Here is a 26,829-nt window from a genome sequence, read left to right on the forward strand (position 1 = left end):
ATATTACACTGCATACATACCATCCTCATCATCAGACAGTCAGAGAGCAACAAGGGGGTGACGGGCAGGGAGACAGGTGGGGCAGAGGGGGAGGACCCGAACAGGTGTCTAGAAAACAGAACCAGTAGAGGTGCATCATTGTAAATTAAGCGAGATGCCGAGATATACCCTCCTGATACAGACACACTCGCCCACACACAGACGCACACACACCTCTTGCAATGCTAGCGTTTTATAGCAGCTATCTAAAATTATCACTTTAAAATACTCATTCCATTTTTTCCCCCACAGGGTACATCTCGCTTGTCTGGGCATATAGCCACAGCGTCCGTCTCAAGTCATTACCTTGGTGTTCATTCATCAAACTGAAAGGAATAAAAAATATATACTAACACAACACATTATGGTGATGAATAGGCAATTTCTATCACATTCACGCGTTCAAACTCGCTGGCTGCGCTTTTAACTTGAACCTGTCGAGTATCGCTACGCTGCTTAGGTGATCTTCATACCACCACTTCATCCAACGACGTATCTGCACATTTCACATTCCTCTCGTCGCCCACTAGTTGCCTATTTAATTCACGGGACGTGTAAAACATTTAATTTCTCTCCAGAGCTAGTCGGTTGGTTGGGGCCGGTGCTCGTCGTGATACACAGGGCTGGGGCTTACGCTCGAGCGCCTCCGCCGCTTGACGGCTCGTGTTATTAGCAAAGAGGGGTCCGGGCAGGTCCGTTTTATGGACTGCGATCGCTGGCTGGCATTCCTGAGTCCCAATCAGGTGTAACCTCCCCGGGTGTCAGCGGCCACTATTGGCTGGTGGGAAAATATGCCGTGCGCAAAACCAACCCGGCTCCACTCACTCGCCTTACAGAAGTCGAGCAGAGAGGATCATCCGCTTTTCCTGCTTCTCAGTGGTACTGATAGAGAGCAAAGAGAGCGGTGGAGATACAGAGAACAGAGAGAGTCCTATTGATCGATATTTATAGAAAAGTGTAGCCTTTAAGTGTACGATAGGAAATGTCCTATGCAAATGGTGCTTTTCGAATGTATTCACTCGGGAGGGATTTGAGTTTTTATTACGCTTAGATGGGACTTCTATCTGTGGATGAGGATTGTATACGCGTCTTAGCTCCCTCTCTATCTCTCTCTCTCGCTCTCTCTCTCTCTCTCTCTCTCTCTCTCTCTCTCTCTCTGACTACTGCAATGTTTGCGCTCCAGCCAAAACTCACTAACCTGGGATGAATTGATTTTTTAAAACAGGCGAAGCGGGGATCAAATGGCTGTGCTTTCCACGACTCTAACACACCAGGCATGGTTTTCGATTGACACAGCGAAGCAAAGGTGGAATGAAATCGCAGATTTGGGCTGCAATCTTAGTTTTATGATTATTGCCGCTTTTAATTCTGTTTTATTCCTACGGACCGAAGCCGGAATGGGAAATGCTTAGTCCGAGTAGAAAAACGGAATAATAGCATAACACCGAAACATATCCAAGTGCACTTGAAAGAGGAGATGATTTTGTTATTACCGTTCATTCTCTCGGTCGTCCTGAACGCAGCCGTTTGCCAGCTGCGCTTCTCTGTACCGGAGGAGCAGGAGCACGGGACCGTTATTGGGAATATCGCCGAGGATTTAGGGTTGGACATTACCAAACTTTCCGCCCGCCGCTTTCAGACCGTGCCTAGCTCGCGAAACCCGTACTTGGACGTGAACCTGGAGAACGGGAATCTTTACGTAAAGGGAAGAATCGATCGAGAAGAGATATGCAGGCAGACAGTGCCATGCAATCTGCATCTCGAAGTGTTTCTGGAGAACCCACTCGAGCTCTTCCGCGTGGAAATCGAGGTGATGGATATCAACGACAACTCTCCCACGTTCCCGGAGACCGACATTACCGTGGAGATATCGGAAAGTGCCATCCCAGGTACCCGGTTTCCAGTAGAGAATGCCTTCGACCCAGACGTGGGGACTAACGCGCTGAGTACCTACGCCATAACGAACAACAACTACTTTTACCTGGACGTTCAGACGCAGAGCGACGGAAACAAGTTTGCGGAGCTTGTGTTGGAGAAACCGTTAGACCGAGAGCAGCAGGCTGTTCACAGATACGTGCTCACGGCTGTGGACGGCGGGGTGCCTCAGCGGACAGGCACCGCGCTCCTGGTTGTTAAAGTCCTGGATTCCAACGACAACGCACCCGCCTTTGACCAGTCGGTGTACACGGTAAGCCTACGGGAGAATTCTCCGATGGGCACGCTGGTTATTCAGCTCAATGCCACGGATATAGACGAGGGCCAGAACGGCGAGATTGTGTATTCGTTTAGTAACCACAACCCTCCGCGGATAAAGGATCTTTTTAATATCGATGCCAGGACAGGGAGAATAGAGGTGGCAGGAGAGATAGACTATGAGGAAAGCAGCACGCACCAGATATACGTCCAGGCGAAAGACATGGGAGCCAACGCAGTTCCCGCGCACTGCAAAGTCCTGGTCAAACTGGTGGACGTTAACGACAACACACCGGAGATCAGTTTCAGTACAGTGACTGAGTCTGTGAGCGAGCAGGACGCCCCGGGCACTGTTATAGCCCTCTTTAGTGTCACGGACCGGGACTCCGGTGACAACGGGCAGGTGAGCTGCGAAATTTTGGGTGACGTTCCTTTCAAACTCAAATCGTCTTTTAAAAACTATTACACCATCGTGACAGACGGTTTGTTGGATAGAGAAACCACAGACTCGTACACAATCACCGTGGTAGCCAAAGACCAGGGGCTCCCGTCCCTCGCCACGAGCAAATCCATCAAGGTTCACGTATCCGACGAGAATGATAACGCTCCCCGCTTTACGCAGCCCATTTACGACGTTTATGTGACGGAGAATAATGTACCAGGGGCTTTTATTCACGCGGTGAGCGCAGTGGACCCCGACGTGGGTCAGAACGCACTCATTACTTACTCCATATTGGAGTGTGACATCCAGGGCATGTCGGTTGACACCTACGTGTCCATCAACCAGGACACTGGCTACCTTTACGCACTGCGCTCTTTCGACTACGAACAATTGAAAGAGTTTAGCTTCATGGTTCAGGCTAGAGATTCCGGGAGCCCGGATCTCTCTTCAAACAGCACCGTTAACGTTATTATCGTCGATCAGAATGATAATGCGCCATCAGTGATAGCCCCGATCGGTAAGAACGGCACCGCCAAAGAACACCTGCCGCGCTCGGCGGAGCCTGGATACCTGGTCACGCGTATCGTTGCTATGGACGCGGACGACGGCGAGAACGCACGGCTGTCTTATAGTATCCTTCGCGGCAACGAGATGGGCATGTTCCGTATGGATTGGAGAACGGGGGAGCTGCGCACTGCACGCCGCGTCTCCACAAAACGCGACCCGCAGGGCTCGTACGACCTGTTGATAGAGGTGAGGGACCACGGCCAGCCGCCGCTCTCCTCTTCCGCTAGCGTGAGTGTCGTACTGGTGGACAGTGTGATTGAGGGCCGCAGCGGGGACCGCACTGGGTCTTCCTCTAAGTCCAAGGAAACATCTCTTGATCTCACTCTCATCCTCATCATCGCTTTAGGCTCCGTCTCCTTCATATTCCTCCTGGCTATGATCGTACTCGCCGTGCGCTGCCAGAAAGACAAGAAGCTCAACCTGTACACGTGCCTGATGGCGGGGGAGTGCTGCCTCTGTTGCAGCCCGTGCTGCTCGCGCCAAGCGCGCGGGAGAAAACAGAAGAAGCTGAGCAAATCGGACATCATGTTGGTCCAAAGTACCAACGTCACCTCCGGTGTGGGCCCAGTAGGCCAGGTTCCAGTGGAGGAGTCTGGTGTCGGCGGGGTCGGGATGGGCGGCGGGTTCGGTTCCCATCACCTTCAGAACCAGAACTCCTACTGCTACCAGGTGTGCCTGACACCGGAGAGCGCAAAAACTGACCTGATGTTCCTGAAACCGTGCAGCCCCTCGCGCAGCACGGACACTGACCACACCAACCCCTGCGGGGCTATAGTGACCGGCTACAGCGACCAACAACCAGACATCATATCTAACGGGAGCATACTCTCCAACGAGGTAAGGCTGGGTTTCTATTTTGAATTTGTGTGTGTGTGTGTGTTTCTGTGCTTAAGAGATTAAAATCAAATGTTGTTTTATTTTCTGAAAGAGAAAGTGTTTGTTTCTCTTTATGTAGGGGCCTTATTTTAGCCTACTTAGTTTTTGTTAAATGAACCGAATTTCAAATGTTTTTTGTCATAGCCTATTTGATTGATTCAAATTAAATTAAACAGGTAGCCTATGTATCTATCTATCTATCAATCTATATATCTATATCAATATTATATCTATCTATATATATATATCTATCTATATATATATATATATATATATATATATATATATATATATATATATATATATATATATATATATATATATATATATATATCACGATGTGCATAGCATCCCAGAGGATTGGCACTTTAATTAAAATGCTTGTTTTCAAGTGGTTCTCTTTAGTATAGGCTATTTATCATAGCTTTCAACTGGCCTTTTAACTTTCAATCGAAAACGCATATTTAATGAGTCGGATAATAAAATAATGCATATCATAAAGGATTTCTCTAAAGCGTACAGTCTCGACGTTACTCGAGGTTCAACCCCAGTGTATTTTTAACAAGTTAATCCGTTAGAGGGTAAATCTGTGCGCAGATGCTATAGGTGCCTCTTCAACATTGTCCAATTCTAGCTAGATGCAACAATAAGATACAAGTAATTACTTCGTCTACTCGGAATTGATTAGAATGGTATTGAGTTTGGTCCACGAGTGGCACTCAAACCAAACGAGATGCGTAGCAGCCCTGCCTTGAAGGTCTCCAAAGGCTTCGGCGAGCCAGACTGGTTATTAATACGTAGACTGCGGCTGGAGAGAGCTTCAGCCAAGCCGGTCTGCCAGTGTGCCAGCCACCCTGTCACTCAGTCAGGCTCAATCATAAGCATTTTATATTTGTTTAAAATATACCGTTAAAAAATATAGAGTACATGTATTCACCTTTTAAGACTTCATATATACTAATCTCCGGAAAAAAAGACCCCCCCACCCCCACCCCAGCCCAAACACACATACCCTTGCCGACAGGGCATCCACATATTTAGGGAATGGTGTCATGGTGTGACGTTTTAATGATACGTAGTTGCGTGTCATCTGTCATTTCGCCACGGCTTTATGTTTTAATTAGGCAACACCGCGTGGCGTCGGGTCCCAGCTTTCAGTCCATCTCTGCGCGAACCCAGGAAGGGTTAAGGTTATGAAAGTGGTTAGGCCTGAGGTGCGGGGTAGGGTTAAAACAGAAACATTCTTATGTCGATTACGTTTAGACATTCCTTCCGAATAGCCTATGTTTTATTTCCAGAATTAACCAGAAATGTTCAACTTCGGTCAAAACAAAGCAGGCCATGGATGTCTGTGTGGTTGTCAACTACGGCCGGGTAGAAGGACCAGCTACCCAGCCAGCCAGCCATTGAGAAAGCAGAGTGCGCTGCCCGTTAAGTATGCGGTGCACGGCGCCGCTGACCAGCAGCGGAACAAAGGTTGTTCAGTTGAGGCGACGCTTGGCTCAATCATTTACGCATTCAATCGTCTCTCTAACCCACTCCTCTTCTCAGTGGATACACGCAGTCAATAATGCGTCATGCTATTCTATCTCTCTCTGTCCAATTCTCCACCCCACTCTCTCTCTCTTATATGATCTCACCCCGCATATGTGGAAGAGAAGAGGACTACTTCATGGCTTTATGAACATATATTTATTTATTTTTGCCGTAGGACTATGGATTGTGGAATTGGAACGCAGATGTCAAAAGGCCTAGTGCGTTGTAGGCTACAACTCAAGTCGCTTTCTCTTCAAGGCAGAAATGGTTGTCTTTTAGTTGTACTCACACAAAATGTGTTTGTGTTATATAGACCTATGACTACAGATATGTAATGGCACATTTATGTTTTGTCTCTGTCTAATGCTTGATCGTGTATGTCTGTTCTCATCTGGGCCCAGTAAAAAATATCTGGATCTGATTATATTTTAGCAAAGATTAAATGTAAAGAAAAATAATGAATAGAATAGACAAATTATTGACTTGAATATGGACTTGATATAATTCTGTCTTCTATCCAATCAGATAAATAATGAGAAAAATGGGTCTTGGGTACCTGAGAGTTTCCAGTACCTAGTCTTTGGATCAGTCCATTTGCACCACTATGAGTACCAGTCAATGAAACTTTATTAGTGCTTAACAAAGGAACAAAAGAGTGAAACTCAACAATTACAAAATAACAATGAAATAACAGTAAAATCCATACAAACAGATAATTGCAGTAAAGCTATAAAATAATAGTTGATGAAAATAAAATAGTAAAAGAACAATAAAGTACCAGTTTGATGGGATTGTGATGAGACCCTGTGCTTCCCTTTCAGACAAAACACCAGCGAGGAGAGCTCAGCTATCTTGTTGACAGGCCGAGGAGAGTTAACAGGTAAAGACCATTCAACACCTGTGTATGTGTGTGTATCAGATATCCAATGCTAGAACACCAGGCATTCTCAAAAGTGCATTCAATACGGCCTACAGCATTATCATTCAAAACGCCACAGAGCCAGGTCTAGATTTTAAACATAACATGACCCATACCATACAGACTTGCGCCGATCCAATACCACCCAGACTCTCAGTCAGCACACCAGACATACATAATCGCACAGACCAAGGCTTTTGGCTTAAATCCAACACATTCCCAAAGCGGTTTTCCACAAACCAGGCCTACTGGTGCTTGTTCTGCCAGCATGTACAGAGGCGCAGCCTAGCTCAGGTCAGAAATCCAATGTACAACTCAACAAGCTCGATTTGTTGCACGGACAGCATTGACATTCCGCACGTCTTCCAGACATAAGCTCACATCCCGCATTCCATCTTTCACGTCCGTCGCGTTGGAATTCATCAAATACCATATCCGGTGTAATCTGGACCTTTGTACCTCCGCTATGGTAGTGATAGCTGTGAGCCCAGGCAAATATCCAACCCGTTGAATATGAAAACTCCTCAAAACCGCTCATATCCGTAATGCTTAGTATTCCTCTCAGACCGTCCTTGTCACAACATTTTCAGAGAAGCCTATTCAGCATTCCGTTGATCTCATCATTACCAAATCTCCACATCCTCGTAGGCCCACGATGGTCAGTATGTCATTGCCCGACTTATTCCCGCTATGAAACAGTCCACATGTCCATAGACCTGCAGTCTAGTGTTCCACCAGGACATCCTGACCACAGACACATTTGAATTCCTTTTACTACGAAGTCAGGGCCGTCTTTGACGACACTAACGCTCTCACGTCCATAACATTCGATTGGCTACTCGACACATACGGCCCTGTCGCCACTCAGACGTAGTTACCGAGACCACCAAACGCCCTTCCAGTTCGAAGAGTCACTGAGGCTTCTGATCGTTCCCGACAACCGCGCACTTCCTTTGACCGAGGCCTATATTGGGAATTAGGGCGCCACTTAGGCGACGGCCTATAACCTTCAGTATGCCAGTCAGGCTCGTCATCATTCCACAGCAGTCAGATCCAATTTGGCCCGAGTCCCATAACGGGGGAGCCGCGCCGGCGCATTATTAAGCTGCCACGCTGGAATTCATTACATGTCAAGTGAAACATCCAATTTGGACCCTTGATGGCCACCGTGAACGCATTAATACGGTGTCAATTTCTAAAGGAGCTTTCTCTCGCCCTCCCTTTTTTTTCTCTACCCCCGTCACTGCCCCCCCTCCTTAATCCCCTTCCCCTCTCTCCTCCGTGTTTGTTTCCCGCCTCGACCCCCCCCCCCCTTGTCTCCCTTGTAGTTCTGCGTTTCAAGAAGCGGACATTGTGAGCTCTAAAGACAGCGGCCATGGGGACAGCGAGCAGGGAGACAGCGACCACGACGCCACCACCAGGGTTCATGCCGGTGAGTTCCGCCTTAATTGCCCCGCTAAAGAGCTCCGCGAGTGGGTTAGGTTGGTGCCCCGGTCGTGTGGTGCAAAGTGGTGCAGACTGGTGGTTTCTAATTTCCTTAACTCGCACGAGAGCAGCGGGGTCTGCCGGTCGCTAGCAAGCCGCTGTGAATGCAAAACAGGGAAAGGTGTTGATTGTGTTTCACGCCAGTTGTTGGGCTACAGTATACACGAAATGCACGATATAGAAGTTTTCTCTCTATTCTCTCTCGTTCACTCTCTCTCTGGCCCTGTTGCATAGGGGCCGCTGGTGTTGAAAGGAAAGCAGAGAAAGCGGAGAGTTGCGTTGCTGTTGTGAGGATTTCTGAAGTAAAAATCAATACACCCGGTTGAGGTTGAATACATTAAATAATGATAATGCATCCCCTTAATCAAACATCGGAGTATAGTTGCTTTTTTTGCCGTAGTTTTGCGGTTTTGGGTGGAGACTGGCGTGCCCAACAATGTGTTCTTAGCTTGATGATCAGACAACGCTGTCGTGCTACAGGGTAAAACATTGGATTAACGTACACACACAGACATATATACACACACAGACACATACACAGATACATATACGCACAACCAAATTACATGCAGTGGATTGTTTCCAGATGTCTGTCCAGTTAGAATAGGCCTGTATTGTGTTTCATTTTTGTTGTCCTTCCATTAGATTACTACCTGTTTATTGATCTGAGTAGAGTGACACAGTACCAGGCCAGTATCACAATCACATTTCAAAATGGACTCGACCTTCCCTTTAAAGCAATTGCAACACACCCACACTGTCTTATTTGGCAAATGTCTAGACAACCAGTTGCCAAATATCATATCAATATGGCATTGGAATACGAAATGGAACATGGGTCGTGCTGTGCCTGGGTTATCAGATGACATGGAGTCTCTGTGTGTGTGTGTGTGTGTGTGTGTGTGTGTGTGAATATTTGTTTCTCTGTTCTATTTGAGTTTAGAACAGCTTCCATCGCCATAGGAGGGCCATGTCACCCTTGTTTTTTGGATGGAGAGTCACTTGTTTTGTGTTTTTCACTTGTATTGGCGTGTGTGTTGGGTAAAAATTTAATATAGTATTCATTTACCATTGTGTATGTGATAAGCACGTGATATATAGGCTAGACAAAAGAATGCTTATACAAATGCTAACATTTCCTGTTATTCATCAAAATATTTGCTGTTGCTGGGGAAAATACATTTTACACAGTCATGAAGGCTGTGTTGTAGTTCCTGCTTGGGTCAGGATTTCAGGAGTCAAATCCATGATACTCCCAGCTAATCAAGTTCGAGCCCCAACTGATTCCCAAAGCGTAGAACTTTGCCCGCGACCTGACGCCGACCGCCTAGGCCTACAATTATTTCCGTGACAATATATTGAATATTTTTTTTGCTTTAAAGAGACTCCAGAGTGAACTAGCAGGCTATTAGGATGACTACTCTTTCCTGCATGAATTAATTAGTCTGCATATCATTTCGACATTTGGACTCCATGTCATGAATTAAGAACAATGACATGCAACCGGTTGTCAATGTAAATCACCTTTTAACTAAATTAAACTAAGGATTAGTTACTCTTTTTCCAGGGGCCATGCTAACGAAAGGCTATTGCAAACATGGAAAAACAAATAACATTGACCTACATTAAATGTTGTTTAGATAATAAAATAGTTACATTGAAACTGAAATCATTACAAGAATCTAATTGGGTGTGGGCTTAACAAATAGCCCACAGTTACTAAGGCTCATGACGACTCAAGACACATTTATTTAAATGTTAGGCTATATAGTCCAGGCAGAGTACCCGCATAAATGAAAGCCTGAATTAATGTAATAATGAACAGATAATCACTACATTAATGCTAAACGGAATTTTCATAAACAAATATCCACCCGTCCAGCGCATCTTGTCCACATGGACTCCAAAATCCTTCCAGACCGGTGATTTCAAACAGAGTAGCACCTGTTTCCTGGCTTGTGTACGCCAACATGCCCTTCCGTTTTACGTCTCTGGCTATGTAAGCCGGTTTTGAAAGAGCTGCGAGTCGGGGAAGATGAACGCGGCAACGTGTTGTCGCAGGGCAGGAGGGAGAATACGATCTGCAAGTGGACAAATGAGGGACATGTCTGCACCATGCCCGTTACGGACAGGGCTCAGCTCTGCTGCTGGCCTGTGTTTGGCTCTCATTATGGCCTTTTGGAAACACAATTCAACACGACAACAAACTCCTGGGTTTGTGAAAAATATGTATTCTGACCACAATGTGTTTATATCAGACCATTTTGTAACGTTTCCATTTTACATGTCAGCTGATTGTTTTGGAAGCTGTACCGTGGCTGTCTGACCCAGTTCAGGTCTCTCCTTTGTATGAAGTGTTTTTACAGTATGCTTGTGTGTTTGAGTGTGTGTCTGTGTGTGTTTGTGTGTGTGTGTGTTTGTGTGTGTTGGGGGGGGTGCTTTAGCCTTTGTAGTGGTATATTGATGTACTGATGGAGTGATTTAGTGGTTTGTAGTTATGTAGTAGTGTAGTGGTGTAGTAGTTGAGTAGTGGTGTATTATTGTAGAAGTAGTATATTGGTGTAGTAGTTTTGTAATAGTGTAGTAGTGGTGTAATAGTGTAGTAATGGGGTAGTAATCTGTAGTAGTGGTGTAATTGTCTAGTAGTGGTGTAATATTGGAGTAGTGGTATAATAGTGTAGTAGTAGGGGTAGTGTAGTAGTTTTGTAATAGTGCAGTAGTGGTATAATTGTGTAGTAATTGGGTAGTAATCTGTAGTAGTGGTGCAATAGTCTAGTAGTGGTTGAGGTAGTGGTATAATAGTGAAGTAGTAGGGGTAGTTTAGTAGTGATGTAATTGCATAGTACTGGTGTAATAGTGTAGTAGTGGTGTAATACTGAGGTAGAGGCATAATAGTGTAGTAGTAGGGGTAATGTAGTAGTGGTGTAATAGTGTAGTAGTGGTGTAATAGTGGTGTAATATTGAGGTAGAGGTATGATAGTGTAGTAGTAGGAGTAGTGTAGTAGTGGTGTAATAGTGTTGTAGTGGTGTAAAAGTGTAATAATGGTGTAATAGTCTAGTAGTGGTGTAATATTGAGGTAGAGGTATGATAGTGTAGTAGTAGGAGTAGTGTAGTAGTGGTGTAATAGTGTTGTAGTGGTGTAAAAGTGTAGTAATGGTGTAATAGTCTAGTAGTGGTGTAATATTGAGGTAGAGGTATAATAGTGTAGTAGTAGGGATAGTGTAGTAGTGGTGTAAATGTGTAGTACTGGTGTAATAGTGTAGTAGTGGTGTAATTGTGTAGTAATGGGTTAGTGATCTGTAGTAGTGGTGTAATTGTCTAGTAGTGGTGTGATATTGCAGTAGTGGTATAAAAGTGTAGTAGTAGGGGTAGTGTAGTAGTTTTGTAATAGTGCAGTAGTGGTATAATTGTGTAGTAATGGGGTAGTCATCTGTAGTAGTGGTGTAATAGTCTAGTAGTGGTGTAATATTGAGGTAGAGGTATAATAGTGTAGTACTAGGGGTAGTGTAGTAGTGGTGTAATAGTGTAGTACTGGGGTAATAGTGTAGTAGTGGTGTAATAGTCTAGTAGTGGTGTAATATTGAGGTAGAGGTATAACAGTGTAGTCGTGGTGTAGTATCCCTGGTTATACAACCTGGTCAGTTATTCCTGGTTATATGAGCTATAACCAGACTGATGGCTGCTATTGCCTCTTCAAATTCCCCATCTGGAAAGGTTCATAAAAATGTGATCTCTGTCTGTGAGAGCAGTGTTAGGTGCCAAGCAAGTTTACAAACATGTATGCGGAGACCTATTGGAACAATCAGATGCAGGCTTCAAATGTCATGTTGGGCATCAATGTTAGGGACATGTTCTGATATGTTTGACCAGGATTATTATCTGATATGGCATATAGCTCCACTATAGCACTGAGCACACATCAGTGGCATGTTACATGATACTGCATTACAGCTGGAAAAGTAGTATGCGTACCCATCCATAACATCCAATACACCGCTCTGAAAACACAGACTTGTGTGTGCACGTGTCTGTGTGCGGGTGTCTGTGCACGTGACTGCCTGTGTGTGTGTGTGTGTGAGCGCACACGCATCCATAAGCTAGGCACATCCTTCATTCTGTCTCCGGAACAGGTTAGCTCTCTGTAACACTTCACTGATCAGTAATTCATTTCAGAGGAACCTTTGCGCAGCAATTATTAAATGAAGGTTAGGTCTGGTACCTCCACCTATAACACTGCAACCAGTTCCTCCATCTTGGGGACACCATTGGTACATGATGCGCAATCAAAGCACGCCATTTTGGATCAGAATACTGCACAGCATCATAGCATAGAAATAGATCAAGTTAAAAAGCCCTAAAGTAGGTTCACCTAGCCTCCACCCGGGCCTCCATCCTCAGGACACAACACCAACACCTAGCCTCCACCCGGGCCTCCATCCTCAGGACACAACACCAACACCTAGCCTCCACCCGGGCCTCCATCCTCAGGACACAACACCAACACCTAGCCTCCACCCGGGCCTCCATCCTCAGGACACAACACCAACACCTAGCCTCCACCCGGGCCTCCATCCTCAGGACACAACACCAACACCTAGCCTCCACCCGGGCCTCCATCCTCAGGACACAACACCTAGCCTCCACCCAGGCCTCCATCCTCAGGACACAACACCAACACCTAGCCTCCATCCGGGCCTCCATCCTCAGGACACAACACCAACACCTAGCCTCCATCCGGGCCTCCATCCTCAGGACACAACACCAACACCTAGCCTCCACCCGGGCCTCCATCCTCAGGACACAACACCAACACCTAGCCTCCACCCGGGCCTCCATTCTCAGGACACAACACCAACACCTAGCCTCCACCCGGGCCTCCATCCTCAGGACACAACACCAACACCTAGCCTCCACCCGGGCCTCCATCCTCAGGACACAACACCAACACCTAGCCTCCATCCGGGCCTCCATCCTCAGGACACAACACCAACACCTAGCCTCCATCCGGGCCTCCATCCTCAGGACACAACACCAACACCTAGCCTCCACCCGGGCCTCCATCCTCAGGACACAACACCAACACCTAGCCTCCACCCGGGCCTCCATCCTCAGGACACAACACCAACACCTAGCCTCCACCCGGGCCTCCATCCTCAGGACACAACACCAACACCTAGCCTCCATCCCTGTAGTTTACCAGAAAAGCCACCATTTTGTGTTTGAATATGAAATACTTTTCTCCCACCCGAGAAATTCCACCTGAAACTTTTTGAAATTGGAATACCATGACATAACCTTCAACCCGTGTCCTTGTAACACCGTCACTCTGACCTTTAGATAGTGTCTCTTTTGCTAAAGGTCCAGAAGCCTTCATGCATGTGGGGATTCCGTTTCCCGCATGTATTAACTCTCTTTATGTTTGTGACCTATATGGTTTTAATGCTGTTTGTTAATCCTCATCACACATCTTGACCCTTAAAATTAAAATTGCGCTATTAGCAGAAATAGCCAACATTGGCCCTCTTTGCCAACTCCTATCTTGGCTCATATAAACCATATTTGGACCCTGTTCCACATCAGGGCACACTCAGAATATCACCGAGCACCCAGCGATAACCACTAACCAAGCTCCGAGCGAATCTATTTTTAAAGACTTCAATTCGACCTGTTATGTAAAGTCTTGATTTTAATTAGGCGAATGTGGGAAAACAACGAGGTGACAGTGAAGATGGAGAAGCTGCAGGATGAAGGCCTGAGAGACGGAGGGGCAGATGAAATATTAATCGGGGGAAGCAGAAGAAAGAGATTGGATCGTATTTTAAACCGAGGAAGACCTGAGAGACGCGCTGTGAGGATTCTGAGGGCCGAGTCTCTAGCATCACTCTGTTTTCCCAGCTCTACTTAGCACACTGCTTTTCACCAGGGACCCTAGATTTAGTGATCGAAAGAAACGCACTACAGTGGGAATAGACGGCGGTTTGGGAGGTGTCCCGGGGCTTTTTTAATGATCATTATCTTGACGTTTGTTTTGCGGTGAACAACAGGCGTGACAAATGACTGAATTAAATCACCACGACGACTGCATTAGATTGGTGATTACGAATTAGTGACGCCTGGCGAGTTGAGTTGGAGTGTGTGCGTGCTTGTATGTTTGTGTGGACAAGTGTGTGTGTGTGTGTGTTGTTAGTCGGATCTGAGCTGTCTGTCAGTGCAATTTAACGCTGTCCATTTTAAGAGCCTGTTCCCCCTGTGACGTCAAAAGTGGCTGCATGAGCAAATGACACTGTTACACCAAGAGCTGTTCATGTGATCCACTTCGGTTATTTCAGGATCGTCTAATTAGAACTAGAGGCGTGTGTTACATTAAATACCATTTCATAGCACTTCACGATGAGTTCGGTCCTGTAAGACGGCCTATTCACAAACCTGTTATCCACCATCAGTGATCATAAGACCCAATTATCAAAGATTTTATAACAAGGCATCGTTAGCTCTGATCGAAGAATGAAAAGATGGGCCGTTTGAATGAACTCCCTTCCTCATCTCTCTTTCACCCCCTCCCTCCCCCCCCCTCCCTCCCTCCATCCCATCCTCCCCTGAGGCAATCCCAAGCGATAGTTGCATTTCACAGCTTTGACCGATCCGCTCATGTCAGGTCAGCTATTACTTCAAAGAACTCTGAAGGAGGATGAGGAAAAAGGATGGATGAAATAAGATATGTATTTTTAAAGTATTCAGCTTAACAGGGTCTGGACGGCCGCGGCTTGAAAGGCCACCCTATTCCCTTAAGAGTGCACCCTGCGGGTCTGATCTAACCTAGTGCACTGCACACGGAACAGGGTGCTGTTTGGCACGTAGACAGGTTGCCTACTTCGCCGCAAGCCAAGACACAAATGAGACAATAAGACCTCTTCAACCTCCCGCCGATGCCCCCGTTAGAAAAACTAGCCTACTCGCTCGCCAGTGCCACACAGAGCATCAGTAAGCATCTCTTCTGGATACCTGCCCAAACTACGCTTGCGCCAGCAACAGCCTTTTTTAACACCTGGAAGACCAACTGAAGACTGGCTGTGGCCGACTCGCCATTGTGTGATAATAATAAATAAACCTGTGATACTGTGAGCAGGAATCACGAGGGAGACGCGCGCTCTCTCTCACCCGGCGTGGTGTTCGGCGTGCGTCATCGCCGGGCCTTCTAGCCACGCTGCTCCTCCTCCCACGGCACTGCCATGTCTTGTTATTGCACGCACCTGGTGTCCATTCCCTCGTTAGGTAGCCTATAATAGTTCCTGTGTTCCTGGGTGTCTTTGTGAGGTTATTGTTCTATGTTTGGTGCTGTGTACTAGTGCACATTGTCAGCACACCTATTTTTTGCGCTTTGACGCTTCCCCTTCTTTTGGGGGGTTATACGTGCTATTCATTTATATAAAGCATCAACTACCTGCCTTCCTGCGATTGGCTCCTTCCTTCCTTGCACACCACGACGACACCCATCCTGACAGATTATGGCGAATATTAATGTGATATTAGTGAATAATAGTGTGATGTGATTAATAATGTGACACTAGTGAAAAATTAAGTGATAATAGTGATTGATCATTTGATAACAGATTAGATTAGATTAAACTCGTACAAGTACAGCACAACAAAATGCAGAGGGTTTGCTCCAGCTCCACTGGTTTTAGGTCGGTCTCAGAGGGTTTGCTCCTGCTCCACTGGTTTTAGATTAGTCTCAGAGGGTTTGCTGCAGCTCCACTGTTTTTAGGTTGGCCTCAGAGAGTTTGCTCCAGCTCCACTGGTTTTAGGTTGGTCTCAGGGAGTTTGCTCCAGCTCCACTGGTTTTAGGTTGGTCTCAGAGAGTTTGCTCCAGCTCCACTGGTTTCAGGTTGGTCTCAGAGATTTTGCTCTAGCTCCATTGGATTTAGGTTGGCCTCAGAGGTTTTGCTCCTGTTCCATTGGGTTCCATTTAACCGGAAACAGTAAATCTAGTGCAGTTTGACACACTGTATGTACAGTATTTGACCCTGATCCAAGAATGTGGGACTGGGGAACACAGGCACAGACCCAAGAGGACTGCATGTTATCCCGTCTGAAATCGCATCAGTCGATATGGACACACAGCTATTACATCTGTCATCCGTCTCTCTTATCCACGTAGGATCTGAGGGGCTCTCTGGTTTACTCATCACGGTCTCACTGGCAACCAGCTCTCTAAAAACTACCGCCCGCCACGTTCACTTCCTGTCCAAATATTGACATTTCCTGCCTGTATTCTCTGTGGTATCAGATGGGGACAGGATGAATCACAGTTAGCGTGTCCCATATGGTACACTATGAAGCACACTCAGCCAGTTGATACAGAGGAGACTCCAGAGGGAGTGATACGTTTCCATTTTAGTCAGTTAGCAGATGCTCGTATACAGAGCGACTTCCAGTTTTATTCATCTTTAGATAGCAATCCCCCCCGCCCACCTAAACACGGTACTGTCTTCCGTGTCGTTTCATAGCGATATAAATCATTAGAATATTCCTGATAATTCATGTTTTAGTTTTTCTTATTTCATTCTGTTTCCTTCCAACATCTTTCTCTATAAATGTATTTTTAATTTTATAAATTGTAAATCAGGGGGAAAAACACCACCTAAAAGACATCTCCAGACTCCAAAACACCTCTAAAGTGTCAGACTGTGAAAACAGCTTGTCAATGCGTTTTGTCGTGTTATGGCAAGTTTCCAAATGTTACGCTCAGTGATGTTTTTGGGGGTAGCGATGTGTTTTTCTTTTAAAAATACCACCAACTTTGGGACTGAGTGAGGTTGACTTCTTGAAATCGTAACTAATGTTGTTTTTGACTTGAACTTTAGATAGCTGTCCGGTACAATTTGATAACAAGCCACATTGAAGACATAAATAGATTGAACGTAGCTAGTTAATATTGTAAGCATTGTCACATATTTTACATAAGCTAGCCGAGCTAAAATTGCTCTGCCATAACGTTGTTTCTTTCGTAGTTGCGGACAGGACATGGCTGTTTGTCTACAGGTCTCATTGGGCCCACACTGGAATATCCACGATAGTGTGTTGCTTCAAAACAACAGGCTATTATACCATCAGCTCGGTCTCAATATCCCTCTCCAAGACCTCTGGTGTAAATGCTGACTACAAGTACGTTCTGGGTCCAGGTATTGTTCGTTCATTCGTTTGTTCGTTGGACAACGAAATAATGAGCAAACGACTCCTTTTTTCGTTTCTTCAGAAAAACCAAAAAAACACATTTTTAACCACCTGATATTTAGATTTTCCCTTGTGGGTGGTGCTAAATCGGAAATACCTGTCATTGGCTAAATACACAGGATACGCATACATACTCAGCCCCCCCCCCCCAAACGAACGCATTTGTTCGTTTGTGCTGGTTTGTGCCGTTAAACGTTTCCTTTGTGCGTTTTATATATTTTACATTTAATTTTAGGCGTCACCTGTGTTTTTCTGTCTTCAGTGCAGGAACGAGGAACCAAGAAATGTACTTAAAAATTTTGTTTTTAGTTTTTTCTGAATAAATGAAAAACTCAATATTTCGTTGTCCAAAGTAAATGAACAAACGAATGAACGAACGATACCTGGACCGTTCTGCTACTTCTCTGGCCGTGTGTTCAGATCATATTTACAGTTTCTATAGCCGCCAAATGTTTGCCATGTCAATATTCCTCTCTGGCAAATGACAACATATAATCCCTTTTCAATATTACATTCTTGACGACAGGCTATCAAAGCCGACCACTAAACAACCACAAGTCATAGTTATTTTGGGGAAGTAAATTGTTCACGGATAACCCAACATAAGTTGCCTACTAACAAACTAAACAGCCAGTGAATAGCAATCGTTATCTGCTTTTTTTTTTAGACTTGCCTCTGTACTTGCCTTCCTGCTGCAAAGCACTATGGAAATTGTCAGAATCTCATAATTCAAACAGATTAGTTCCTGGTGTGACAAAAGTCAATTTTTTCGACATGTTGGTCATCGATTTGAAAAATGTCTATGGATTTGGATTGCTAGGGCTCTCACCAAGTTGTTGGGGAGTAGTGGAGACAAGCGTTGGAATTGTCCTGTAATAGTTTGTTTTATTTGTGTGCTGTGTGTGCTGTGTGTGTGTGTGTAAGACTGTATACTCTTTCTGGATCTCTGTCTTGTGCATCTTATATGCATATAAATGCATGTGTGTGTGTGTGTGTGTCTGTGCGTAAATGTGTGTGTGTGTGTGTGTGTGCGTGTGTTGATGAGGTCATGCAGTAATATATTTCTGCTGGCAGGGGTTGTCATTGCAAGTCATTGTTCTGCCTTGTTTATTTCCTGTTCGGGGGAGAATAGGTGTGGGGGGGAGGAGGTGAATGGTCCACGGCGTGACACAGACTGGGGGAAACATGCAGCCTTAGAGAATAACAGCTTTATTTGACATCATCTGACAGCTAGCCTGAACCCTCTCTGGACTCTGTCTAAGGCCTGTCTGTCTCACCGATATCTCCTCCCTGGACACTAAGGCCTGTCTATCTCACCGATAGCTCCTACCTGGACACTAAGACCTGTCTGTCTCACTGATAGCTCCTCCCTGGACACTAAGACCTGTCTGTCTCACTGATAGCTCCTCCCTGGACATTAAGACCTGTCTGTCTCACTGATAGCTCCTCCCAGGACACTAAGACCTGTCTGTCTCACTGATTGCTCCTCTCTGGACACTAAGACCTGTCTGTCTCACTGATAGGTCCTCTCTGGACACTAAGACCTGTCTGTCTCACTGATAGCTCCTCCCAGGACACTAAGACCTGTCTGTCTCACTGATTGCTCCTCTCTGGACACTAAGACCTGTCTGTCTCACTGATAGCACCTCCCTGGACATTAAGACCTGTCTGTCTCACTGATAGGTCCTCTCTGGACACTAAGACCTGTCTGTCTCACCTGTAGCTCCTGTCTGTCTCTCCTCTCTGGTTTCCTCTTAGTCTCGAGGGGTCTCATCTGTCATAGTCTTTCAGCGTGTGTTTAAGGGTGTCCTATGTGTGTGTGTGTGTGTGTGTGTGTCTTCGTGTATCAGAGTGTGTGTACGCCTCAGCCCAGAAAGACAGATAGAAAGAGAAAGGGAGTGAGAGAGAGAGAGAGAGAAAGAGTAACACTCGAGTAGCAGTATTTTCAGTGGGCCAGATTTGTCTAAGCTCACACGCAGACAGACATAGACACACAAACACACCCACACAGAAACACACACACGCACACACAAACACACACACACAAACACGAATACACGCACACAACAAACACACGCACACACATACAGAATTATCAGTGGGCCAGATTTGTCTAAGCAGGTCCTTTGATCTCCAGCCCTCTCAGACACTGCATGGAGGAATTTTGGAGAGATTGGACCCCGCTCCTCCGTCCCCCCCCCCACTTTTCCTCCCTCCACCTCGCCCCGCTCCTCTTCTGCTTTGATCACGCCATCCCGATGTGGCGGCATTGTCCCCGCGTCTGAAAAACTCTGAAAAAACTGCAAATCCAATCTGCGCCGCCATTAAGCTGGAGGCTCTCATTATGTACGTGTCTCCTTCTCCTCTGTCTCGCTCTCCTTCCACTCTGTTTCTCCCTCCCTCGCTCCCTTTCCCCCCCTCCCTCTCTTCCTCCATCTCTTCCTGCCTCTCTTCCTGCCTTGCGCATGTCCTCTCGCTCGTCCTCACCCTTTTCCTCGTCAGTATATTTTCCCCGCCTCCCTTGGCTGCCTCTCTTGTATTCCAGATGAATTACCTCCATTTCTGTTAGTGGGTTGGGAGTGATTTGTTGTTTTGTCTTGAGACCGTTTTTTTTTTTTCAGGGGAGGGGGGGTTGGGGGACGCTCCATCTCAATAAATTGTCTGTTGGTGTCGATGGCGTGGATTTAAAAGGAACCCTGAACCGTTCAATAATCATTGCTCGTTATGTGGCTTTCTGTTTTTGTCTTTCTGAACGTAATTGATATTTTTCCGTCCGGGTTTTCGTTCGGTGCGTCCTCCTCTCCGCGTCAGCCCCACATGGCGGCCCCTTCACCCCTACGGACCCTATGCGGTACAGCACACAGGGAATAGGGCGGCATTAGGGACGCGTGCTTTGCCTCATTTCTGTGTGAGACCGGGTGTTGACCGTTGATTGCTTCAAGGTGTCAGTTTGACTGGTAGATGGAGGGTGTGATGTTCTGTGACAACATGCCGGTTCCAAGGAACGTTACCTCAAATTAGCGAGAAACCAGGAGACCAAACCGATCCGATGAACGCCTTTCCCCTTCTCTATTCTAATCTGCGAACCTCGTCTTTTCTTCTCTCCCCTCCCCCATCCTTCCACTCTTCCCCGATCCAACCACTCTCCCACCACTCCCCCCCCCCCCCCTCTCCATCTCTCCTGTGTCCCTCCCATAGGTGCGGATCTCTTCTCCAACTGCACGGAGGAGTGTAAGGCCCTGGGCCACTCGGACCGCTGCTGGATGCCCGCTTTCGTGCCCGGCGACGGTCGCCAGGGTGCCGGCGGCGACTACCGCAGCAACCTGCACGTGCCAGGCATGGACTCCGTGCCCGACGCCGAGGTACCCGCCACCGCCGTCACCGCACCCGGTCACCGCGACAACGACCTCGCGCTGACCTCCGACCACACGACCTCCGACAGGTCATTCTCCACGTTCGGAAAAGATGGCGGGGGATACACCACACTGCCACGGTCAATGCACCACCACCACCACCACCAACAACAACAACAACAACAACAACACCGTCATCAACAACAACAACAACAGTCACACCATCAACAACATCTCCATCACAGTCCAGCCACAGGTAGCGTCCCAGTCCCCTCCACCACGCTAGAGAGGAAAGACTATGAGTCCCTAAGAGGTACAATGCCCCTGCCATACAATCCCAGCTTTGCCCGCTGTGAGTATGGCGCTGTGTCCATAGAACCCTGTCACTTTGGCCTGGTCCACTATCGGTTTTAGCAAACCCCCCCCCCCCCCTCCCTCGTCTAGCTGATTTGACATTAGCAGCATTTCTTATATAAATTTGGATCTATTCCAGGTCTTTTTTTGGTGTTTTTGAATGTGCATATATTTTCTGTTTGAAAGTGCAATTGAAACTGGGTTGTCTGTTGTTTGTTTTTCAAAATGTAACCCTATGACTGGTTAACCCCTAAAATTAACTCCAAATCCTCTGCCATATCTATTGTCCAAAAATTCAAATAATATTAATAATAAAATTCTACTTTTGATTCAAATCAGTGTTTGTGGCCACATTTTCTTTCCCCCTTTCTAAATCCCTTCCTTTCTGGATTGTTAAACTTTCCATTGCTTTTTTCAAGCAGTGTTTGTAGAATACCTGGAGCCACTCAGCAACCATGTAACAGACACATTTTTAGATTATACATTTCTACTCAATGACATTTCACGCCAACCTATCAACTTATCTTCTAAAACACGTATTCAGCAGAATCAGTATTGAAGTTATTCTCGGCTGCTCCTGGCTCAGATTTACACTATATCTGAATCTAAAATGGCACCTTTTCTCTTTTTAGTGCACTTCTTTTTATGGGATTCCTATGGGCCCTGGTGAAATGTAGTGCACTACGGACTATAGGAAAGTGTAATTTGGGACACTACATCAAACTCATCAACAAATGATACATTCAGTAGTGGACTAATTATCTTTCAGTCTGGCTGTCACGTCTCGCTAATAGGGCGACCTATTCCCCATATTGTGTACTACTTTAGACCAGAGTCCCTTGGGTCAAAATGAACGCAGAGGCGTGTTGGAGGCCCCATAAGAGACCAAGAAAGAGCAGAAGCACAAACACAACGGAGAACATCCATCTGATGTGTGCGCTGGTTTGCCACTCAAACATAAGTGGACTGTGTGTTTATGTTTATTAAGTCAAAGATTTTAGCAAGCAACCCCTCTGTCAAATCAAGTGCATTTGATTGGGATTCTTCATCCTAATGCAAGCCTGTGTGTGTGTGAGTGCAGGTATGTGCGCACGTGTGTGTGTGTGTGTGTGGGGGTGGGGGCGGGGTGTATGCGTGTGTTTGCTTGGCTCAGGCGAAGGTTCTCCCTCAGGTAATAATCACCGTGATGTTCTGCTTCGTGATCTACCGACTGCTTCTGTTTGTTCCCTCTTTGTGTGTGTTTGTGTGTGTGTGTGTGTGGGTGGGTTTGTGAGTTTTTGCATATAGGAGTGTGTGTGTATGTGTTTCTGAGTGTGTGTATATGTGTTTCTGTGTGCGCCTGTATGTGTTTCTGAGTGCGTGTGTATGTTTCTTTGCGTGTGTATGTGTTTCTGAGCGTGTGTATATGTGTTTCTGAGCGTGTGTATATGTGTTTCTGAGCGTGTGTATATGTGTTTCTGAGCGTGTGTATGCGGGTGTGTTGCTAGCCTGCCTTTCCATGCTGTGCTATGTAGCGTAGATAATTACTAGAACTGCTCCACTCCCTTCGCTCTGCCTAAACCTTTAAAAGGGGCAATCTGGGATTAGTGCATCCATGTTGGACTTTCAAATTAACGATGTAACCATTGACTATGGAGGAACTGAACTGACCAAGGCCCCGCGAGCTTTGGTTTAACCTCGGCTCAGATCCCAACCGGAAGCTTGGTGTTGTTTCCACATTTTGCAGTTTGAATCCCAGATATCTCTTTTAATTGCGGTCCTTGGCAACACCTGTCCCCCACCTGCTGTACGGTACATCCCATAATGGCGATCCATTCCCAAAGTAGTGGCCTACGGACCCTGGTCCAGAGTAGTCTGGCGCTATGCGAGTAGGGTCCGGTGTTGGTCGGCACCAAGCGGTTGCCCAGTGGTTAGGGCCAACGGGTCTGAACTGTCAGGGACAACTCTGGCCCACCGTTATCCCACAGTAAATATAGTGTCTACATGTGAATATATGAGTCCAGGAATTCTGTCTAACCTGTGGGTTTTCTCTTGCCTTGCAGCCCACAAAAGGATTTGCTAGCTCTTTCAGAGTGGACCTGCCTGAGACCGCGTGAATTTGCACAGTAACCGGCCCGAGCAGCAGTGATGGCAGCGCCGAAAGAGAGAGAAAAACAAACACAAACAAACTGACGACGACGAGACCGTGGGCTTGTCGTTGTTGCTTTGAAACTTCATTATCTAGGATTGGCCAGCTAGAACAGAATCTTTTGTCTCTGTCGCCACGGGAGACAGCAGGACAAATAGCTGGTTAAAACACTCTAGAACTGGAACCGTCGAACAGAAGTGAACGTCTAGGACCATATATGGCCTTCTTCCTCTCAGCAGGCCTGAGACCCCAGGCCTGATGCCGACCAGCTACAACGGAAGAAAATGTACAACGTTTATGGACGATACGGAGGGGTCTTGTAAACGATAGATGGATTACAAAAAAACAAATTGAAAAAAAGCTGATGAACAATACAAAAATAGACTTTTTTGTTGGTGACCAGGGGGTGGGTCTAGGTGGTCGTGACTAGGGGTGGGGCTGGGGGGCGGGACTAGGGGTGGGGCTGGGGGGCGGGACTAGGCGTACACCCACCCGAGTCCAGTGATCTGTGTGTGCCTGTTTACACGATAAAGAAAAGTTTCTGTACAAACTATCAACCAACTATCACTCTGAGCCCTTTAGCTGTTTCTACTGTCAAACACCACTACGCCAACTGTACAGGAATGAAGGAATGACAGGAAAAAGAGAGAGATATAGAGAATGGGGGTAAAATGAAAGGACAGAAAAGAGAGAAAGCAAGAGAGACTGTACAGGTTTGACAAGATGACCAGAGGGGGAAATGGGAACAAAAGACCCAGAAATGATGTGCATTATTATACAAATTCAGTATCTCCAGTTTTAGACTTGACTGTTTTTATAAATTTCTCTTGTTTTATTTTTTGGTTACTTTCTCGGTGTGGTCCAAGTGTTCTGAATCTCCAGTATTTCTGCCTTCACAGGTTTAACAACAAACAAAATGGCCAAAATTACCTGACAGACATGGCTGGTTGAGTTTTTTAGGGTGACTTCACTTGACAGCATTGGCCTAACAAGTATACCAACCAGAGACATTTTGTGGTTTATATCATGTGTGCAAAGTGTTTACTGTGCTATTTTAAAGCTTATAAATGAATATAAATCTCTCTCTCTCTCTCTATATATATATATATATATATAAATATCTATATATATGATATACTTTTCTGAAACTGTGTAATCATTGATTAGTTTCATAACCACCATGCAGTTCTGTCAATACGAATTGATACAAAGTGCTAAGAGCAAAAATGTGTGTTCATCAAAAAAAGAGGGCGTGTCTTCACAATGGGAAGGCTATGCCGCTTCACTTGAGGTTTAAGTTGATGTATTTACTTTTATGTTTTTTCTATGCTTGACTTTACATAAGCAGCTTCTTATGCATAGTTATAATCTGTTATTAGCATAAGACAAGGATCTTACAGAGAGCGTCAAAAGACATTGTAAGGCCACCGACTGCTCCTATAAGGTGCTTGGAACATGTTCATAATGCAGTTATAATAGGACATAAGAAACAGCTTCAAGTTAAGCTAGGATGGTCAACTCTGGTCCTTGGTTTTGTCAGTGTCTAAGCCTGGAATGTTAAATGAATCTCTAGGGAAAATAGGATATTTGGTTAGGATTGGTTAGCCTAATCTCTCTTTTTACATGGCACTAATTTACAGACACTTGGTTTTCTAGGTGTAAACCAGGCACTGGTTCAAAAACACCATCAGAACCAGCACGCCCATTCAGGACCAGAGATGCCTATCACTGAGATAAACTGTGACCAACACTTTTCCACCAAATTGGGTTGTTGGATGTGGCTCATTATGTGTACAGACGAGACCACAACATCAGTCTTAGCCTGGCTTAGGCCTAAGGTATTTTCCTACAAAGCAGAATCTATCAGTGGGCCGGCGACCATTCAGAAAACAACAACGTTTTGGTGGGGTTTATTAAGGAACTGTAACATGCCGTGGATCTGTGTTTTTGATTAGACCAAGCAAATAATTGAATATTTAGGCAAGTCAGGTGTCCAACTCGGTAATCCTGCTTTGTAGTACCATTCAGGTGTCTTAGTGGGATCCATCTATGTACGTGTACACATTGTACAGATCGAGGGACTATCAAAACTACGAGCTAGATATCAAAGGTATTCATACAATCACAAACACACTCGTGCCGACGCACGATGTGATGAATAAACAATATCCTTCATGTTTTCAAAAGTGTGATTTTTTTCCTACCCTCCCCCCCGGGATTAACTGTGTGACACTACGAAAGACGCGAATACACAAGCAAATCATAAAAACTAAAATAGAAAAGTGTTCCTTGCTATGGGTTTATAAGGAGCCGTGTGCCATTGAATGGCACGGCCTATAGAACCAATTTCATTTTATGGCCCGACGTGTCCTATAGTACATAAGCTGTTTGGGTTGCAAATCGGCATGTGTGAGTGTGTGTGTGTGTGTGTGTGTGTGTGTATTTCAGTGCTACTGTTATCCTTTCTCAGTTAGCCTGACTACAAAGACAGTCTGTGATTGTGGTTATCACAAGACACCCTACACCTCCAAGTCATCCCCCCAGAACTCATCCGTCTGGGCTTGCCCACACTGCGGGCCCCTTGGGAGTCTGGGTAGGATCTCCTTCAAACCGGCACGCCTTGTGTGTGCGTGCGTGTTGGATATCAGACACGGGATGACCTCCTTGCGGTTAACTCCGAGGAGGCATGCATGTGATACCTTTCTCATTTCCCTCTCAATCACCCCTACTCTCCATTGTTATCTCTTATACTATATCACCCCTACTCTCTGTCTTTATCTCTTAAACTATATCACCCCTACTCTCTGTCTTTATCTCTTATAGTATATCACCCCTACTCTCCATTGTTATCTCTTATACTATATCACCCCTACTCTCTGTCTTTATCTCTTATACTATATCACCCCTACACTCTGTCTTTATCTCTTATACTATATCACCCCTACTCTCTGTCTTTATCTCTTATACTATATCACCCCTACTCTCCATCGTTATCTCTTATACTATATCACCCCTACTCTCTGTCTTTATCTCTTATACTATATCACCCCTACACTCTGTCTTTATCTCTTATACTATATCACCCCTACTCTCTGTCTTTATCTCTTATACAATATCACCCCTACTCACTGTCTTTATCTCTTATACTATATCACCCCTACTCACTGTCTTTATCTCTTATACTATATCACCCCTACTCTCTGTCTTTATCTCACCTCCTCTATCACTCCTACTCTCTCTCTCGTCATATCACCTCCTCTATCACCCCTACTCTCTGTCTTTATCTCACCTCCTCTATCACCCCTACTCTCTGGTGTTATATCACCTCCTCTATCACCCCTACTCTCTGGTGTTATATCACCTCCTCTATCACCCCTACTCTCTGGTGTTATATCACCTCCTCTATCACCCCTACTCTCTGGTGTTATATCACCTCCTCTATCACCCCTACTCTCTGGTGTTATATCACCTCCTCTATCACCCCTACTCTCTGGTGTTATATCACCTCCTCTATCAAGCATGTGTAAGAGAGACAAAGTGAGTGAAGGCAAGAGAGTGATTGACAGGATCCCACACTACAGTAAACACTTCACCATTCGCTTCTAAGACGTCATGATCAGACGTGTTGTGTGAAAGAAAACGCGGTGGACTCTCTAATTACCGACTGAGTGCAGGCCCTGTGTTCTGACGTTAGCTGACCCA

The 26,829-nt window shown here is 45.7% G+C and overlaps 2 protein-coding genes across 4 annotated transcripts; one reads left to right on the forward strand and one right to left on the reverse strand.

The window, feature by feature from the left end:
• Nucleotides 1–878: 878 nt before the first annotated feature.
• Nucleotides 879–23,548, forward strand: pcdh10a (protocadherin 10a). Of its 3 annotated transcripts, none has more exons than XM_013140622.3 (5): nt 879–4,078; nt 6,475–6,533; nt 7,901–8,004; nt 20,491–20,958; nt 23,042–23,548. In XM_013140622.3, the coding sequence occupies exons 1-5, from the start codon at nt 1,517–1,519 to the stop codon at nt 23,059–23,061; spliced, it is 3,213 nt and encodes a 1,070-aa protein (XP_012996076.2). In that variant the 5' UTR covers nt 879–1,516; the 3' UTR covers nt 23,062–23,548. The 3 variants fall into 3 exon arrangements, with proteins under 3 accessions (XP_012996076.2, XP_012996077.2, XP_012996078.2); XM_013140623.3 differs by having other exon boundaries at nt 20,491–20,901; XM_013140624.3 differs by having other exon boundaries at nt 20,491–20,654.
• LOC117594153 lies at nt 12,416–13,221 on the reverse strand. The gene is made up of 2 exons (XM_034291268.1): nt 12,473–13,221; nt 12,416–12,427 (listed from the first exon to the last, which is right to left on the reverse strand). The coding sequence occupies exons 1-2, from the start codon at nt 13,207–13,209 to the stop codon at nt 12,424–12,426; spliced, it is 741 nt and encodes a 246-aa protein (XP_034147159.1). The 5' UTR covers nt 13,210–13,221; the 3' UTR covers nt 12,416–12,423.
• Nucleotides 23,549–26,829: the final 3,281 nt, after the last annotated feature.

The sequence above is a fragment of the Esox lucius genome, chromosome 25 (assembly GCF_011004845.1).
Source record: "Esox lucius isolate fEsoLuc1 chromosome 25, fEsoLuc1.pri, whole genome shotgun sequence".
In the NCBI taxonomy this organism is placed as follows: domain Eukaryota; kingdom Metazoa; phylum Chordata; class Actinopteri; order Esociformes; family Esocidae; genus Esox; species Esox lucius.